Below are 20,909 nucleotides of genomic sequence, written 5' to 3'. Positions count from 1 at the left end.
TATGGATATCTGTTTAGAAATAAAATTTATGTGTTTATTATTATCCATGTATAAAAATAACAGGATGTCTATGTGTTTCGTATGTTACTAAAGCTGGACCAATATTGTTCTCCTTTACATGAAGCTTCCTGGAGGTCCAGGGAACTATATTAGGGGAGGGTAACTCACCCTACAAAAAATCTAAATATAAACTCACCAGGCTTCCATCCCCCCCCCCCCTTTACTTTTCACAAGGGCCTTTAGAGGGCATAGCGCCCAGTGTTGAATTAAGTTTAAAAATTGTAATTATATAGTCCTTATTTTTTATTCTTACAAGCTAATTCATACAGGATTTTATCATTTCTATAAGAAATTAATTAGTTTTTTTTTTTACAATTAATTAAAAGCTAAAATAGAATATTTTATATTTTGCATATTTAAAGAAAATTCATAAGTATTTCTATCAAAATTGTAATGAAAAACTTTAATTAGTTTTGAAAAAGAAAATATTTTACCATTCTGAAAAAGACATTAGATATTTGCTTAATCTAATCTGTTTTTAAGAATATCGTGGAGCAGTTGTAAAATATCAAATTAATTTTATATTTGCTTGCCCTTAAAGTGCCTAGCGAGCAAAGAACCCCACCCCCTTTGTTTTTCAAACAAATTGAAAATATAATAATTCTTAAGGCCATAACTCTGCTGTGGCTATAATTGATGTGCCCTAACCCTGCGGGGCTACTTTGTACCCAATTTATCCTTAACTAACCTGACCTTAGTTAAAAATCAAAATCCTATTATTTTTTTTCTTTAATTTATTTTAAAATAAAGGGGTGCTTGACAATGTACTTTAAAGAATAATACACCTCTATATATGAATTTAGTTTTATCTGGTGATGAAGGGCCAGGATAAAGATATCGAAGAGAAACCTGCCTGAAACTTAGAGAGAACCTAATATAGAGCAGGCCTGCTCTCTACTAGGTTCTCTCTTGCCTGAAACTTAAAGGGAATCTAATATAGAGTATGCCTGCTCTGTAATAGGTTCTCTCTTGCCTGAAACTTAGAGAGAATCTAATAAATAAAGGGGTGCTTGACAATGTACTTTAAAGAATAATACACCTCTATATATGAATTTAGTTTTATCTGGTGATGAAGGGCCAGGATAAAGATATCGAAGAGAAACCTGCCTGAAAAGAGAGAACCTAATATAGAGCAGGCCTGCTCTCTTATCAGTTCTCTCATCATGAAAATAATTATCTATCTATTTAGTTTTATCTGGTGATGAAGGGGCAGGGTAAAGATATCGAAGAGCAGCCCGCCAAACAGAATATGCATGCTGCTATTGGCAAGTTTAATAAACCGCAACCTACTTCTAACAGGTATTTTTTAGCTTATTTCCTCTTATTTAATGACTTTTTCAATTTTTTATTTTAATTTATTAATTCGTCCTTTTTAAATCTAATTACATTCTCAATATCTAAGTAACAAGATGTGTGTCTGTCTATCTGTTGCTTATGATTTCTCTAACCGCTGAACTGATAGGGACTTTGTTTACAGTTAAGCTTCATAGAAGGGGAGGTTTACAAATATTTTAAGAAGGATACCATCAACCTCCCGTGAGAAATCGCACCTGAATACAATACCCCCCCCCCCCCAAAATTTCTTTCAAAATTACAATTGAAAGTGCATGGTCAGCTTTCCCGGTTCTTTCACTTTGGTGCCGCAAGAAAATACTTTCTAATTTATAAAACAAACTATCTATCAATCTAGACGCGGTAGCACCCAACATCCAAGTTTATCCACAGCTCTGGTTCCTGCAGATACTGGGCTTAGTTCTGAGGCAGCCATATTGGTAAGTTTGTGTACACAATAGATTTATTACCCTAGAAGGCCAAGTTCTGAGGCAGCCATATTGGTAAATTTGTGTACACAATAGATTTATTACACTAGAAGGCCAAGTTCTGAGGCAGCCATATCGGTAAGTTCACGTACACAACAGATTTATTACACAAGAGGGCCAAGTTCTGAGGCAGCCATATTGGTAAGTTTATGTACACAATAAATTTTCTACCTTAGATGGCCAAGTTCTAAGGCAGCCATATTGGTAAGTTCACGTACACAATAGATTTATTACCATAGATGGCCAAGTTCTGAGGCAGCCATATTGGTAAGTTCACGTACACAATAGATTTATTACCCGAGATGGCCAAGTTCTGAGGCAGCCATATTGGTAAGTTCATGTACACAATAGATTTATTACCATAGATGGCCAAGTTCAGAGGCAGCCATATTGGTAAGTTCATGTACACAATAGACTTATTACCATAGATGGCCAATTTCTGAGGCAGCCATATTGGTAAGTTCATGTACACACTAGACTTATTACCATAGAGGGCCAAGTTCTGAGGCAGCCATATTAGTAAGTTCATGTACACAATAGATTTATTACCCTAGAAGGCCAAGTTCTGAGGCAGCCATATTGGTAAATTTGTGTACACAATAGATTTATTACACTAGAAGGCCAAGTTCTGAGGCAGCCATATCGGTAAGTTCATGTACACAATAGACTTATTACCATAGATGGCCAATTTCTGAGGCAGCCATAATGGTAAGTTCATGTACACAATAGTTTTATTACTCTAGAAGGCCAAGTTCTGAGGCAGCCATATTGGTAAGTTCATGTACACAATAGATTTATTACCCGAGATGGCCAAGTTCTGAGGTAGCCATATTGGTAAGTTCACGTACACAATAGATTTATTAAACTAGAGCGCCAAGTTCTGAGGCAGCCATATGGATAAGTTCATGTACACAATAGATTTATTACCCTAGATTGTCAATCAAACACAATAATCCGTACAAATCAAAAAGGAATTTCTAGAATACGAAGATTTATAATTTCATTCAGTCATATATGCTTTAATCTAATAATACAAGCTACAAATGTTTCGGACGATATAATTTTTCATTGCAAAGCTTTATCTTAAGAAATTTGATATATGTAACAGCTGCTTTTTGTTATCCAAGTATCCTGTAAGATATCTAAAACAGCTAGCCAGACAGAGACGCAGTTACTTGCATTTATATAAATGGTTTAATTATGATTATGTTATACAATGTAATTATCTACTTATATATCTTATCAACAAGATAAAGGGGGGTAGGGCAGGTCCCTGATTTTGTAATTGGATCATACATTACCCCCCTCCTTCCAGAGTTTAAATAATTTTTTTTCTCGTATTCATTCGAATCCGGTGGATAGGAACCGGTTCTCATCCATACGAAAAAAAATATGTCTAGAATCGTATTATATCCAGCTTTCTACGATTACGAATATAAAAATGTACAATCATAAGATTAAAACCTTTTAATCTTATAATTGTACATTCTACATCCGCGGAAAAGCGTTTATAATACGATGGGAGAAATAACTATTATAAGAGGTCAAAACTTATATGCCTTGGGTCATCTCAAAAGACGTCTATCTCAGAAAACGCCTATCTCAAAAAACGGCCATCTCAAGATTTAATAAAAGTACCCAAAGTTTCAAGCCAAAAAACCTGGTTAAAAATAATTTGGGACTAGTGAAGTTTACCGTCCAGTTTCCCCTCCCTCCATAACTTTAAACCAATATAAAAACCATGTAATATTATTGATACAACAACAAAATTAATGTTTTAAATTGTTCTTTTAATAAATTTTGAATATTTTTTTTTTTTTGGGGGGGGGGATTTTTTCTATTTTTAGTATGGGATTTTACCGATAAAGGATTATCGATCAAGTTTCATGGTAGATAAATTTGGAATTGCCCAGGGGTAAAAGAAAAGTTTTTTAGGAGTTGTATCATATCATCACAGGAATTGTTTAATTGACGACAAATTGATGTTCGTTTACAATGATGATAGTCAAAATTACCCCTCTTGTTTATTGAAGTTAATGGTTGAAAAGTTTAGACAATGTTAATTGTAGCCAACAACCTAAGATTGGATAGAATTACCCATAGTTTGATAACTAACGAATAAGAAAGCTTATTCATAAAATTTTGGGTACCAGTGTAATTTTTAGTCCAATGTCACTCCCCTCTTTGAATTATGGTTAAAATTATAAGCAGTTTAAATTTAGCAAAGCGTTTGACTATGGTTTAGAAATGTACAATAATAAGATTAAAACCATTTTTTAGCCCGTGCCTTCGGCACCTCGGGGCTAAAAAAATCTAATAATTGTACATTCTATATCCGCGGAAAGCGGTTTATAATACGATGAAAGAAATAACTATTTTTTATTTTATATTAATCGACACTGCGTCATACTAATGACGTTAATAATGGTACAAATCGCTTTTATGTCATTGCAATTAAAAATATTGTAGAAATTACTTGGCAAAGGAACTCATTACCTTGCAAAGTTAGGAATTACAGACAAAGTGCATCAAAGAAAATCGGTTATCTGCAACAAGATATTCATATTATAGCTGTATATACAGATAACTACCTCCCTCCCTTTTTCAATGACCTTTTTCCCCTGTTTTCAAATTGTTTTCTGCTTCTTATCTGTGTTAATATCAACGACACCATTGATTATTTTTTCAATGGCCCAATTGAGAGTCGGCACAAGGACACTGCGATGGGGAGATACAGATATTTAACCCTTTACCCTTCTAGTGTTTTACTCTAATTTTGTAACAGATAAATTGTAATTGTCAATGAGATAATTTACCATATCTTACATGCCTGAAATTTCTTCTTTTCCGATAATCAGCTAGTTAGATGAACAACAGTTCTTTAATCAAATACATCATCTGCTTACAGGGAGGGAGGGGCACATTAGACTTAAATTATACTGGTACCTAACTCACTTTCTCTCATTTTTTGGCTTAAGAACTTTGGGCACTTTTATTAAATCTTTATTGGTTGGTTCAAAGTTTTAAACCAATTATGATAAATTGTTTATTATCACATGGGATGTTCATCTAATGACTTCTCTATATATAGTATTTGCCGATACATATTTTTAATCAATGCTATTAGTTATCTATCGCATTGTATTATAAACAGCATTCCGCGGATATTTAATAAAAATATATGAGAGATTAAAACCTGTTTTGTTAAAACAGAGAGGCCGAAGGCCAAGTGCTAACCAAACCTTTATTCATGATTTTCATTTTAATTTTCGTGAAAAATTGTCTGTAATACGAGAACCGGTTCTAATCCAGAGGATATTAATTGGTTTCTAAGCGATATTGGAAAATAAACTATTGTTTAAACTGTTCTGTTAAAGGATAAGACAATCGAGTATAGTTAATACTATAAATACTAATAAACAAAATTATCCTTTCTGTAATTTAAACTTATTGGTGAGAAAGTTTGAACCCTTGCTAGTGTGTACTAACCAATCAGTTTTTAGTATAAATAACCAAAGTTTTTAAGCAAACGTATTTCTAAAACTTTGGGGAATTACTCCCCTTCCTCCATGATGATCCATGATGTAAAATTTTATGTCAACACAAAACCTTCCATTTAAACCTGATGTATGTAATTGTACTCTCTCTCATGTCAACACAAAACCTCCCAGTTAAACCTGATGTATGTAATTGTACATTCTCTGATGTCAATACAAAACCTCCCAGTTAAACCTGATGTATGTAATTGTACTCTCTCTGATGTCAATACAAAACCTCCCAGTTAAACCTGATGTATGTAATTGTACTCTCTCTGATGTCAATACAAAACCTCCCAGTTAAACCTGATGTATGTAATTGTACTCTCTCTCATGTCAACACAAAACCTCCCAGTTAAACCTGATGTATGAAATTGTACTCTCTCTCATGTCAATACAAAACCTCCCAGTTAAACCTGATGTATGTAATTGTACTCTCTCTCATGTCAATACAAATCCTCCCAGTTAAACATGATGTATGTAATTGTACTCTCTCACATGTCAATTAAAATCCTCCCAGTTAAACCTGATGTATGTAATTGTACTCTCTCTCATGTCAATACAAATCCTCCCAATTAAACATGATGTATGTAATTGTACTCTCTCTCATGTCAATTAAAATCCTCCCAGTTAAACCTGATGTATGTAATTGTACTCTCTCTCATGTCAATACAAAACCTCCCAGTTAAACCTGATGTATGCAATTGTACTCTCTGATGTCAATACAAAACCTCCCAGTTAAACCTAATGTATATAATTGTACTCTCTATCTCTGATGAAAGATTTCTCTCTTCTTGATTACAGAAGATTAGGTGTACACTAGTTTCCGCAAATGTACCTTATTATCAAATCATCATAACCGCAAACAATGGCTAAAAAACATGCCTTTCATATTTTTTCTTCAACAATCTAAATATTTTTTTTATGTTTCTTTATCAGCTACTCTATAGTTTGAAATGACTTACTGTCTGTCCCTTTGTAAAAAACGGAATGATTAATTAAGCTTCTATTTAATATAACAGCTGAATTTTTTGTGTTGATTCCCTATTATGAGCATCTAGTATTTAGACAAAGCCCAATCTGTCCTACTTTTGATTCTTTTGACGTCATGAAAATGAGGGATCATCCATCTCTTTTTAAGAGTTTTCTTTCCCACTTCTCCTCTCATATCTCCCATTTTTATGACATCACAGGAATCAAAAGTAGGACAGATTGGGCTTCGTCCATATTTTATATAAAAAGGTTTTATGAATTTCTACCTTCCAGATGATTTTATATGATTACTGAAAATCTTCTCTATAACTTTCTTTAAATGTTTGCACAACCATCATTTTTGGTGCTTCGAAATTTATGAAAGCTGTCATTTTTTATTTCCGAATATTAAGAATTGCGAATGTGACTGCACAGATAAGATTAAGATAATTCTGCATGCAAACCAGATTAACAGGATTACAAGGGTTGTGCAATCAAATGCGCAAAAATCTTCCTTTGATTCCTTGAAGAGAATTAATCTTCAGATCAACTATTTTTTTCTTTTTATATTTTATAACATATAACCCAAATCTAAATAATTGCTTCTTGGACAAAGTGGGTGCATACACCCCCCCCCCTAGATATACCACACTTTTCTGGGATCTTGCCAGATCAAGTATCAACTGTAGGGAATACCAAAGGATGACTCCATGCAAAATTTGAGCCGGATCCGGCCAAAACCGGCCGGGATTTTTATAAAAAACCGGTTTTTTCCGGTTTTTAGGAGGTATCTGTAAATCAAGCCCCCTCCTGGGTACGCCCCAATGATGATTTTTGCTTTAAGGTCTGATCTGAATTCCTCAACACTTGATATGACCCCTAGAGTTGAAAAAATGGTTAAAATCCGGTCTTTTGACCGGTTTCCGGCCATTTCCGGCCAAAAAAAAAAAAATTTTAAAATCAAAATTTCATCTAAAATTTAAAAAAAATGCTTTAAATTACATTTTTCATTAATAATTTTTCAAAAACCAAAAACCTTAGGTAATGAAGATAATTTTAGCAACTTAAAATGTGAAAAAAGGTTGAAAAATGACAATCTTGTGTCAATTTGAAAAATGTTGGTAAATCTTTAAAATTTGACGGATTTATACATACATTAGAATTTAGGTTGACTATAGTCTTTAAGACACGCCATATCCAATAAAATTGCAATAAGAAGGTCTAAATGTTTTTCTGAACCAAAATTCTACATACCATGGCGGTTCCAGGGATATATCATTCAGGCCGTACGGCTGGCCAGAAAGCTTTTACCAGGTGGCCGGCTAAAAGCCGGATTTGATAGTTATCAACCGTAAAAAGTTGCAATTTTTGTTTTTTTGGTTAAAACTCATGCAGGGAGTTGTTTTTTGGGATTGACACACAAAAGCAAGTTTGTACAACTTTTTGGGGCAGACTTTTTTTTACATAGGCATTATCTGCCACGGGTAAACCGTTTGGCCGATACGCGCCACCAAAGGCACGATTTTTGACGATTTTACAAAAAATCTTGGTTTTTTGCCCCTTTAGGGGATGACGGAGCCGATTTAGCGACTTAGGACACTTCTTCATTAATGTTTAACTTTTTAAGGCGGACATTTCTTTACTTATGTATCATTCACCTCTGGCGGATTGTTTGGCCGTTATTCGTCGCCGAAATCGCAATTTTCGGCGATTTTGCCGTTCACGAGGTTTTAACGACCAATTTTTAGGGGAAGGAGTCATCCAATCAAGATAGCTCTACAATACTTTTCATTTGCAAATTAAATTGGCTACATTTCATGTGAAGTAAATTTTTTTGTGCGTCCAACCGTTTTTGTTCCAGTTGAAATTTTAAAAAAAGGAAAACAATTACTAATTACACCAACCCCATGAAATGTATTTCGCCCCCCACAAGAAACAAGTTTGGGTGAAATAATTTTTTAAGACGCAGGCTCCAAATTATCTTATTATTGATTATAACACTATAATTATGAATTATATTATCTTACCATATTTATGCATAATAATTATGATTATCTTATTATTATTATTCAGTTATAGTATTATAAGTAATAATTATCATAAAATATAATCTATTACAAATCAGTCAATAAATTATATTTCATAACCTATTTTAAATCTATCAATTATAGCTCATATTAATTATTATTATCTTTTTATTACTTATTATTTATGATTTTATCATTATTAATCATATAAAATATCCTATTACTAATTGATCAATACTTATTCATATTGTTATAATTTTTTTTATAATGTAGTAACTATCACCATTTCTAAATTACTTTATTTGATCAATTGAACTACCTAACATAATACATGTATTATAGTAATTTTCATTACTTTTAAAAAGCGAAGCTTTTCTATAATTAGGGTCGGTCCGTCCGTACGTCCGTCCGTCCGTCCGTAACGGATAGCTTTTTTCGTTAATTTAGACATGTTAGAATTGTCCTATCGATTTCAAATTTTGCATGGTGATTCTTTTAGTTGTTAGGTACAATTTAGAAAGCGTAGCAACTCTATAATCATTACCAAAATGTCCGTACGTCCATTTTAAACATGTTGATTTTTAAAAAATTTTAATTAGTTTTTTTCGTTAAGGGGGGTTTTTTTAATGCAACCATCTCGTAATCAATGTATAAATGGCACTTAGAATTCGAATTTTGATCTGAAATTATGCATGAGTAATCCCTGGTAGGTCTATTTTCCCTAAATCGAACAAAAAGTTGAAAAAGTAAGGGCTAACGGCTTAGCCGTTTAGCCGTTTTTTTGGCTATTTTTAGGGCAAATCTGTCATAAATTACGTAGCAATCAACTTTTTGAATCATATTTTTGCTTTAAATCATGTGAAATGATACAAAAAAACATTTATTAGATTTCTATTACCAGCAACTACCAGCTAGAACCGTTTGAAAACGTTTTGGAGTGGAAAAGAACATTATGTGGAGAGAGGTTTCGTGATGAATTTCTCTTGAAAATACCCCAAAAAATGGCTACACAGCTGAATCGCAAGCTGTTAGCCGCTACTTTCCCAACTTATTGTTCGATTTAGGGAAAATAGACCTACCAAGGATTATTCATGCAAAATTTCAGATAAAAATAAGTGCCATTTATACATTGATTACGAGATGGTTGCATTAAAACCCCCCCCCCCCCCTTTAGGCATGTTAGAATTGTCCTATCGATTTCAAATTTTGCATGGTGATTCCTTTAGTAGTTAGGTACGATTTAGAAAGTGTAGCAACTCTATAATCATTACCAAAATGTCCGTACGTCCATTTTAAATATGATTTTTTTTACTTTTTTAAATAGTTTTTTTCGTTAATTTAGGCATGTTAGAATTGTCCTATCGATTTCAAATTTTGCATGGTGATTCCTTTAGTAGTTAGGTACGAGTTAGAAAGCGTAGCAACTCTATAATCATTACCAGAATGTCCGTACGTCCATTTTAAACATGTTGATTTTTTTTACATTTTTAACAACAAATTTGTATGTGACCTAATTATCTGATTGGTCTGATTTTTGGTATACTGATTCCTGAGACAACAAAGTACAATATTATAAGCGAAGCAACTCTATAATCAAGTCCTAAAAATGTAAGTATGTCCATAATCATTATCCTGTATCAAGCAGTTTTTCAACAAATTTACTTACAATTTTGCTTTAACTCTTATAAATTCGCATTCTGATTATTCAGTTCTGACATTATACAAGTGTTAATTTCCGTTTGTCCTACCGTTTCAGAGCTTCGCTTTTATGGATGTTGTCATCCTTGTTAGTTTATAAATAATTGGTAGAGATGAATAACAAGTATTCAGATTTACAAAGTAATAATCATTAGAGATTAATCAGATAATTAAAAGATAAATTAAAAATTACCAAGTAGTAAATATCAGTGATTAAAATGTGCAATTAATTATCAAAATTATGATGTACTAACAATTAGTGTTTAATTAGTTTTAAAATTACAAGAAAAAATTAATTATAATTCAAAAGTAATAATTTTTCAACTAAAACAAAAACGGTTGGACGCACAAAAAAAATTTACTTCACATGAAATGTAGCTAATTTAATTTGCAAATGAAAAGTATTTCAGAGTTATATTGATTGGATGACTCCTTCCCCTCAAAAATGGTCGTTAAAACCTTGTGAACGGCAAAATCGCCGAAATCGCGATTTTGGCGGCAAATAACGGCCAAACGGTTCACCTGTGGCGGATAATGCTTTAGTAAAGAACAAAAGTAAAAATCAACTCCCTGCACGAGTTTTGGCCAAAAAAACGAAAATCGCTACTTTTTACGGTTGATAACTATCAAATCCGGCTTTTAGTCGGCCACCTGGTAAAAGCTTTCTGGCCAGCCGTACGGCCTTAATGATATATTCCTGGAACCGCCAGGTTATGTAGAATTTGGTTCAGAAAAACATTTAGACCTTCTCAGTGCAATTTTATTGGATATGGCGTGTCTTAAAGACTATAGTCAACCTAGATTCTAATGTATGTATAAATCCGTCAAATTTTTAAGATTTACCAACATTTTTCAAATTGACACAAGATTGTCAATTTTCAACCTTTTTTCACATTTTAAGTTGCTAAAATTATCTTCATTACCTAAGGTTTTTGGTTTTTGAAAAATTATTAATGAAAAATGTAATTTAAAGCATTTTTTTTAAATTTTAGATGAAATTTTGATTTTTAAAATTTTTTTGGGGGGCCGGAAATGGCCGGAAACCGGTCAAAAGACCGGATTTTAACCATTTTTCAACTCTAGGGGTTATATCCAGTGTTGAGGAATTCAGATCAGACCTTAAAGCAAAAATCATCATTGGGGCGTACCCAGGAGGGGGCTTGATTTACAGATACCCCCTAAAAACCGGAAAAAACCGGTTTTTATAAAAATCCCGGCCGGTTTTGGCCGGATCCGGCTCAAATTTTGCATGGAGTCATCCTTTGGTATTCCCCACAGTTGATACTTGATCTGGCAAGATCCCAGAAAAGTGTGGTATATCTACCCCCCCCCCTAGAGCCCCCCCCCCTTTAACAAATTTTCAAAAAAAAAACAGTCAAACCCCCTTCACCCCTCTCTATTTTTGTTTAAGGGGAATATCAAAATTTAAATTGCGCTTCGCGCATCCCCCCTGGCTAAACCTGGTGCACACCACTGCTTTTACATTTATATATCAGGATATGGTGCCTTTTCTTCTATAGCTATGGAATACTTTTACGTGTTTAATTGTAAACTCATGAATCTAAAGGAATAAGAATAATAAACCTTAAATCAAATTGCACCCCAAGCTACGATAAACAAAATTACCCATACTCTGGATTTAAATTAGATTATGACACATAAGGTTTAAATCATCCAATCAAGATTTAGCAATAGTACCCAAAGTTTTTTAGCCAACGAATGAAAAATCATGCTTTAAAAACTTTGGGTACCAGTATGATTTCCAAACAAATGTCCCCCTCGCTCCCTGGGTAAACTAGATCAGCACAAATTGTATGTTTGCTCACAAATGAAGATTAACTGAAAATTAAGATTGCCTATTTCTTCCCTAATTTCCGAAGTTGTATAGCAGATAACCCAACTATTGCAAAACCTATTTTCAGCTACTCCGGTCAATGGGAAAATTCAGATTTTTTTTGAAGTTTGAAGCTTTTTTAGCAATTAGTAAATATTGAGATAGGACGAGGGTGCTATGTACACAATCGGAAACTCAAATTCAGCTGACCCAAATGAAAATGAAATATCTCAGGTAAACAGGGACAGAGAGGGGCAATGGAGGATAAATTTTTCCTTTGCTTTAATCTTTTTGCCTTTGATTGTTCAAAAAACGGGGGAGAAAGAGTTGCAGATTTGTTTAATAATCATTGTCTTTTCCCTCCCTGAAAACATCTGCAACCAACATTGCCTTTAATTTATAATTAATTTATCTTCCTCTCAGGAAGAAGGGGTATGGCCCCTGAATATATTTTTCATTTCTGCTAGACCTTACTATTTGATACAATTCTAGAGGCTACGCACCTAGAAGCCTCTATGAACAATTGAGGTGGGAGAGGGGTCAAATCACCCCCCCCCCCTTTTAAATTTTATTTCTTTTGTAAAAATAAAAATAAACCTTCCCAGGACCTTTAAGAAGCTACATTGTAAAGGAGAACCATAATAGTTAAGCGAGATCCTTCGGTACAAACAAACAGACAGACAAACTTTTAGACATCCTGTTTCTTCTTTATAAGGATGATTATTTTTTCTATTATAATATATACTTTGGGCAAAAACATTCCATTATAAATTAAGATGTATAACTAAAACAGTATAGTTTTTCTAAAAATAACCTTAAATGGTGCAAAAGTTTAACGCTAAATAGTTTTTCTTTAGTTACTATAACCAAGTCCCTGTTTTACAAACAATACAGTACAAGAGGTCGAATTCATCTAATTATAGCGAAGATTTCAAAAGATAGATACCCAAAAGTACGAGAAAGTACGACCTCGCAAGTCTGAAAGTACTAGGGCAAATAGCCATTAAAGGTTAAATAAATATTTGGTATCAAAAATATTTTTTTTTACAGTTGTATTCATCTAATTGTATTAATAGCTACAGATACCCAGTAGTCCGATAATATACTCAAGTTTTAAAAAAGTACAAGGGAAAATAAAAATTCAGCACCTAAAGCTTGAATTTATATTTGAGTTTAAAAATGTCTTGTTTTGTACAGTTTTGTGAATAATCTTAATAAAAATTTGTATACAAATTCAAGAGGTAGTTGCACAAAATGCATTTAAACTTAAATTTAGTAAACTGCTATTTTTTTCCTGTTAAATGGTTTAAACTACATTTATTGGGCATATATTTGAAAGAATTTAAATGTTCTACCATGTAGTTTTAAACATATCAGGAATTGAAAATCGTATTTTTGTGATACATGCAATTTTTATAGCTGGCTATTTTCATAAAAACTTCATGGCAACTAATTTAGTGATGTCTAATTGTTTGTTATTCATTGTAATACAAAATTTAGATATGTTTGATGGTATACTTGTAACTTTTGTTTCAAATCATTTTTCTGAAATACAACTATCCCTTTCAAGATAGTAATTGATAGGAATTGATGAAAAATGAAGAAAATATACATAAGCTGTATCGATAAGTTATTAAAAATACAAAAATCACATTGTAAGCTAAAGCACTTTTACGGACGGATGGACGGACATTAGAGTAAAACACTAGAGGGAGAAAGGGTTAATTAACTGTTTCTCCCCATCGCAACTGCCTTGTGCAACCTTTCTATTGGGTAATTGAAAATCAAACAATGGTGTCGCTTATATTAACACAGCCAAATAGCAGAAAATAATTTAACAGCGGACGAAAGAGGTCTTTGAAAAAGGAAGGGAGGTAGTTGTCTGTATATACATCTTTAATATAGATCTGTTAGATGGACATAAAAATCCATGAAGGCGAAATTATTCTATATCTAGGTGATTTCCTTTTCTTCTACCTGTGCCAACTTCCTGTCTTTTAATCAGTTTGCTGTTCTTTATTCATCTTGTAGATATTTTTAAATTCATTGTTGCGCTACTTTTGGACACAACTTTCCTTGTTTGTTAATTATTTTGTCAAAACATTTTAACAATTTGCAAATTTCAGGAAGGGAGAGGACAATATCGGCTAAATTAATCTACAACCATAATCCCCCCTCCCCCACCTCTTAAAAAACAACTTTAGAAGCTAAATAAAGAGAAGAATTATGCGATGTGTTTTTGATTTGCTGGCCCCTAGAGGCCGAAGATCTGGGCCACAAAAAAGGGAAATTAATCCAATATTTTTTTCATTATTTTTTGTTTCATGTTTAAAATTATCTATTATACAATATTATTTATTATTTTTCAGTATGGTTCTAAACTGGTTTTAATCCAGCAGAAATTAACTCGATTCAGAGCCATACTGAAAAATGTATTATCAATTGTACCATGCCATCCCTGTAGACCCTTGCTTGTGGAGTTCTAGTATACAACAAACTTTACAGCAAGACAAATATTAACAACATCATACAGACTAACATACAGATTAAAATACAGACTAATATACAGACTAACATACAGACTGACATATAGACCAATATACAGACTAACATACAGACTAAAATACAGACTAACATACAGACTGACATATAGACTAACATACAGACTAACATACAGACTATTATATAGACTAACATACAGACTAAAATACAGACTAAAATACAGACTAATATACAGACTAACATACAGACTAAAATACAGACTAACATACAGACTAAAATACAGACTGACATACAGACTAGCATACTGGCTAATATACAGACTAACATACAGACTTACATACAGACTAACATACAGACTTACATACAGACTAACATACAGACTAAAATACAGACTAACATACAGACTGACATACAGACTAACATACAGACTGACATACAGACTAACATACAGACTAACATACAGACTGACATATAGACTAACAAACAGACTAACATATAGACTAACAGACAGACTAATATACAGACTAACATACAGACTAACATACAGACTGACATATAGACTAACATACAGACTAACATACAGACTAACATACAGACTATTTTTAGACTAACATACAGACTAATATACATACGGAAACAGACCAATATAAAATGATTATACTCATAAGAAGCCCATCATTATAATCTATTAACAGCAATAGAAATGTAATTTATATCAAAATCCATTCAAATATATTTGAGATAATAAACTGTGTCGTTTTTTTGCAAATTTCAGCAGCTGAACAAATTTTATCAGCTATTTGTTATCAAGGTTTGCCTTAACTTTCTCAAATTGTCATATTTTCCAATCATCAGAAACGCATAACTAACATAATTCCACATATCCATTTATATTTTTGTTATTATGGCTTTTAGCGAATTTAAAACACAATCACAATGTAATGATAATCTGAAATGAATGCACACTCCCAGTACAATAAATATAATAGATCTAGACCCCTAATCAGATTAATTTAACCAATAGGAACACAGCGTAGGAAAATTCATGCATATTATTGGTTAGAACTTAAAATTATATAATCTACAAATGTCGTCGTTTATATCATTGGAATTAAACATATGTGACTTAATACAAACAAAGATCTTCGTATGCAAGAAATTTCTTTTTAAGTTGGACGGATTTTTTGTATGATTGATCATCTAGGATAATAAATCTATTCCATGTACCGAAACAAACTACAAGAGAGTAGTTTAAATTAATTATGTTTTGTGTTTTCAATGCGGGTTGTTGATCAGGGATCTAAAGGGATGAGACAATGGCTGATTAATTAAAGTACATCCCCAATGATGACCTACAAAATAAACCCTACTTTAGATTACAATTGGTGATTGAAAAGTATATGTATTTAAAGGGTTTCTTATATTTCAAACTAACTATAATTTCAACCTAAATTTTTTATTTAGATTTTTTAGATATGAGCCACGGTTTTATGACATAAAATATACTAGTTACGTCGCCCCTAGCCTTTGGATGAATGCGAGGATGTCTGAAAAACAGCTTAAAACCACTCAAAGACATTTATAAAGCTTCCCTAAAAAGTACAACTAAAGTTCCTTATATTATAAGATATACTGAACAAATTCTATGTGGTATTCTATGTGACATACAGAAAGAACCTAATTGTAGAATAGCAATGTTATATAAATTTAATTTTTTTTTCAGGCTGAATTAAATAAAATCTCCCAGACCCTTCTTCAGCTGCAAGAGAAAAATGCATTAAATGGTGAGTTTTTACATAAACAAGTATGACAACATCCATAAAATCAAAGCACTGAAACGGTAGGATAAACAGACATTAACATTGTATAGTGTCAGAACTGAATAATCAAAATATAAATGTATAAGAGTCGAACCAAAATTGTAAGTAAATTTGTTGAAAAACTGCTGGATACAGGATAATGTTTATGAACATACTTACATTTTTAGGACTTGATTATAGAGTTGCTTCGCTTATAACATTATACTTTGTTGTTGTTGAATTAATATACCAAAAATCAGATCAATCGGATGATTAGATCACATGAAAATTTGTTGTTAAAAAAATAAAAAAATAGACATGTTCAAAATGGACGTGCGGACATTCTGGTAATGAATATAGAGTTGCTACGCTTTCTAAATCGTACTACTAAAGGAATCAAAGTTTGAAATCGATAGGACAATTTTAACATGCCTAAATTAACGAAAAAAAACTATCCATTACGGACGGACGGACCGACCCAAATTATAGAAAAGCTTCGCTTTTAACAAAATAAAAGGATGAAAGCATCAAATAGTAGCGCCGCAGATATAATTATGAATGATATATGTACAATTATTATATCAATAAACAAAAAAGAGGGATTGCGTTCAAAAGTATCAAAATAATTAAAAACATAAAATACAAATAATTATGAAATAAAATATTCATATATTTTTTTTAAATATCATGTGAAAGCTAGAATAAGAAAGGGATTTTTAGAATAGCTTCTAAGAAAATGCAGTAAATTTTATAACACTAACACTCTAAAGTGTCACTTTAACATATGCATATTGTATCTTTTACATCTTATATATTTTGTAATATCTTTAAGTAATGCTGATACTTTATGACAAAACTGCGTATTTCCAATTTGACTTTAAATCTGATTATGCTAAAAAGTATATGTTTTGTTTGAGTTTTAGTTGCAGCCTAATATATATTATATTCAGAAAACTGATTTTTAATGCAATACATTTAATTATAAAATCTTTTGCAGGCTCCGTGGCCATCTCTAAGAAGATTCTGGCCATCCAGGAGGCCATCAGTACATCCAGCCCTGTGCACAGCATCAACAGCTGTAACAAGAAACAGGTCTCCCCCTCCACCCTTCCCAATACAAACACCCCCACACCCCTTCCCTCCACCCCGACACCCGTCCCTGAATCCTCCACCCCCTCCCCCCTGCCCCAATCATCTCCCACCCCATTATCCCCCACATTAAAAGCTCCAAATCCCGCCGAAACTCCGCCGAGTGTGCAAGAAGAGAAACCGGCTGAAAAAAATGGCGGAGAATCCAAAAACCATTCCACGTCTTCCAACGATAACAATAACGAGGTGGGGGTGAGAAAGGATCTTGTGAAATGTGAAAAGCAGGGAATCGACAATGCTCTTATGAATGGTGATATACACCACCCTGACAAGATAGAGGACGCTGCAGCAGTGACCAGCCAGCCTGACACGGTCATCATCCAAACCACTCCAAGTCCACTAACAACTGTTGAACAACGCAATAACAATAATAACAACATCAGGACACACAACAGCAGCAAGCAGGCAGAAAGTAACCGCCGGTTGTCGCAGCTACCGGAGGAACAGCAATTGTTGTTGCGGCCCGAGTCTGACACCTGCTTGCCCGTCCATGATGACGAAACGGAGTATATCATTAATTTTCCTTCCGCGGAGCAAGCCGGCAACGGCCGCCAGCATTTGTGCGCCCAACACGAGGCTCTAGCAGCTGCAGGAGGAGGCGGTAATCGATCAAACAGCCACAGCCATGTTTCTGCCTTTGTTTCAGCGCCCATAGTAGGTGGGCGGATGCAAAACGGGCAGAACGGACACGCCGCCGCCAACCGCAAAGACAAGAGAAATAATTCGAACCGCAAGACGCCCATTCGCCAACGGCTGATTATTAATCTTGATGATAAGAATAAGTTCACAGAAGAGGTGACCGTATGATGAGATGTTTCTGGGCACATCTGAACACATGGGTGTGCTGCACATCATGTGTTTTCATTACGGAACACATGTGCAGTAAGTAGGGTTGAAAATCATGTGTTCTAGATGTGTTTCAGTAGATCTAAATGTGTCTTATATGTGTTCCGTACTTATTAGATACACACTCAAGTTTATAATTGTGTTAGATCAAAATAGCAAGTAAACACTTAACATTCTAATCATGTATTGTAAGTGTACTTTTAAAGCCTAGACAAAAACAATTGGTAACACGAAAATGTAAAAAAAGAATTACAAGAATTTAAAACAGAAATTCATTGTGAAAAAATATGAAAATATGCAAAAAATAATACATGTATGAATGCTTAAAAAATCTTAAACCTGAAAAAAATTTAAGGGTTTATTTATGTATAAAAAGTGATACTTGAATTAAAACTGAAATACAGTGAACATTAAAGTTAATGAAAAAAAAACAATATCTAAAATAAAAAAAAGAAGTAGGTATACATAGACACACCTAAAAGTGAGATATGTAGATTGTACAACACCTCTTATATAAATTAGGGTTGGGTAGAATATCCGGTTTGGCCGGATATCCGGCCGGATATCGGATATTGAAATATATTTTTATATTTGATATCTGGTATCCGGCCAAAAAATTCTCCGACCCAACCCGAATGTAAATCCAGATGAAATAAATATCCGTAGTTAATTTTAGCCAAAACACATGTAGCGAAGCATCTCTACGAGTCTACCATCAACACTACTGCCCGTTAGTACGTCTGTTACAAGATATGTGACAGCTTTACAAAAAGTAAACGACTTAAAGAAAATCAACAAAAAGTTGTGACACGCAAATGCAGCTTTCGATTTTTTATAGTGCATATTCTGTACATAAAGGGGGGGGGGGAGTTATACAAATAATTTGTTCACTGAAATGTACAAGACAAAATATTAATTCAATTGTAATAATGAGTATTTAAGTTGTTTTGCCTTCGTACAGTAAATTAATTGTATATAACCTCGGACTACTGGGTAACTGTCACCCACGTTATAAACAGACAGACCAACCAAGTATAGGAATGCTTTGCTACTAAATATAAAAATCTATGCATTTTATATAGTAAACCTTATCATTATTATTTAAGATAATATTTTGTAAAATTGAAATTGATATGTAATTAAATTTTTGGCTATTTTTTCGAGTTTTAAACTTTTTAACTAAAAGAATTTTGTAATACTTAAAAAATTTTATTGCTGAAAGAAAAAATGTCAGTCAAAATGTTTTTAAAAATAAAAAAAAATACTTCCAATATAGTTTTATAATAGTTATTTATCGCATCGTATTATTGACAGCTTTCCGCGAATATTAAAATAAAAAAAGTTTTGTTAGCTCTGAGGGGCCGAAGGCTCAAACTTACAAAACTGGTATTAATTTTATGATTTTTATTTTAATATTCGTAAAAAAAATTGTCTGTAATACGATGCTACACATGATTTTTCAGTATAGCTCAGAACTGGTTCTAATCCAGCGGATATTAATCAGTTTCGAAGCCATACTGGGAAACAACTATCCGTAGACATATCATGTCAAAAATGAGACTTTGATTTTTAAAATCATCATATTTTGCTTAATTTGTCATAATATATACACAATCGCATATCCATCCAATAGTAAAGAATAATGTTATTAAAAGTAGATAAAACTGTAGAAAATTTAAAGGATGATTTTTCAGGCCAAGTACAATTCACAGTAAAGGGTTCTAACGGCCAAACGGTGGATCGTATAGATTATGCTCGCACAAAATTTTAACTAATAAAAGAAGGCCTTTAAATAATGTGTAATAATTATCATTCTATAACGCACATAAATGCGCGAAAAATACTTATTTTAAGCGCTTTTTCTTTAGTGAAGCTTTCCCTGTGCAGCAATAGGTCTTGGCTATTCCAAATTATTTTGCCGTTTTATGCCGTTTTACAGGGTTTGCGGGCATGGCATGTAAGTTCAGCCGTTTGGAAGCTAGCAGCCTTTAAAATTTATAGATTTTTGAGACACAACCCAATCTGTCCCGATTTTGTATTTTCAAAACAGATGGGAGAAAAGGGAAGAGATTTTCTTCCCCCCTTCCCTTTTTATATGACGTCACAGGAATCGCACTTTTCAAAAGTGATACAAAATCAGGACAGATTGGGTTGTGTCGATTTTTGGAGATAATCGTTACCAGCAACATTTTACCGTGAACTGCAGTAGATCTGATTTTTCTATTAATTTTGAAGGAGTTATTTTAAAAATATTCTATGAAACTATCCTAATGAAGTTCTAAAATGATGCAATATAAAGTAATTAGTTATATTATTTTTATAAATATTAAGTTTTGTTTATAAAATTATATTTTTTTGAAAATAACCCAAGGCCATTAGTAGCATTCTGATCAAATTTTTATTGTATCAATTTTTGATATAAAAGAAAACTGATCCTATTAAAAAAAAAACACGTTGCTAAGAACATACCTAAAAAGAAACGTGTTTCTTTGTAAAATTTGTATTTTTTATTTATTTTGTAGCAGCCACCTAGTTTTCATATACATACACTGAAACATTTGTATCCTATTCAACACACTATGCTTCAATACAGAATAGGTTTAGGGTAACTTAATATCATTTGTAAAGAATATTTGGTCTTATTTAAAGTCTGCTATTAATGAAAT

The 20,909-nt window shown here is 32.9% G+C and overlaps 1 protein-coding gene across 1 annotated transcript in view; it reads left to right on the top strand.

The window, feature by feature from the left end:
• The window catches only part of LOC145322856 (uncharacterized), a 125,216-nt gene extending 104,689 nt beyond the window's left edge, over positions 1-20,527 (top strand). Inside the window, exons 22-25 of the mRNA XM_080165181.1 lie at positions 1,250-1,359; positions 1,751-1,832; positions 16,173-16,233; positions 17,246-20,527. Coding sequence (XP_080021307.1) covers positions 1,250-1,359; positions 1,751-1,832; positions 16,173-16,233; positions 17,246-18,204 — 1,212 coding nt within the window. The 3' untranslated portion in view covers positions 18,205-20,527. The remainder of the gene's footprint in view (positions 1-1,249; positions 1,360-1,750; positions 1,833-16,172; positions 16,234-17,245) is intronic.
• The last annotated feature ends 382 nt before the right edge of the window (positions 20,528-20,909 follow it).

This window comes from Acartia tonsa, chromosome 6 (genome assembly GCF_053477335.1).
Source record: "Acartia tonsa isolate MP-2025a chromosome 6, ASM5347733v1, whole genome shotgun sequence".
Lineage (NCBI taxonomy): Eukaryota > Metazoa > Arthropoda > Copepoda > Calanoida > Acartiidae > Acartia > Acartia tonsa.
This window is presented reverse-complemented; position numbering and strand designations above follow the sequence as displayed.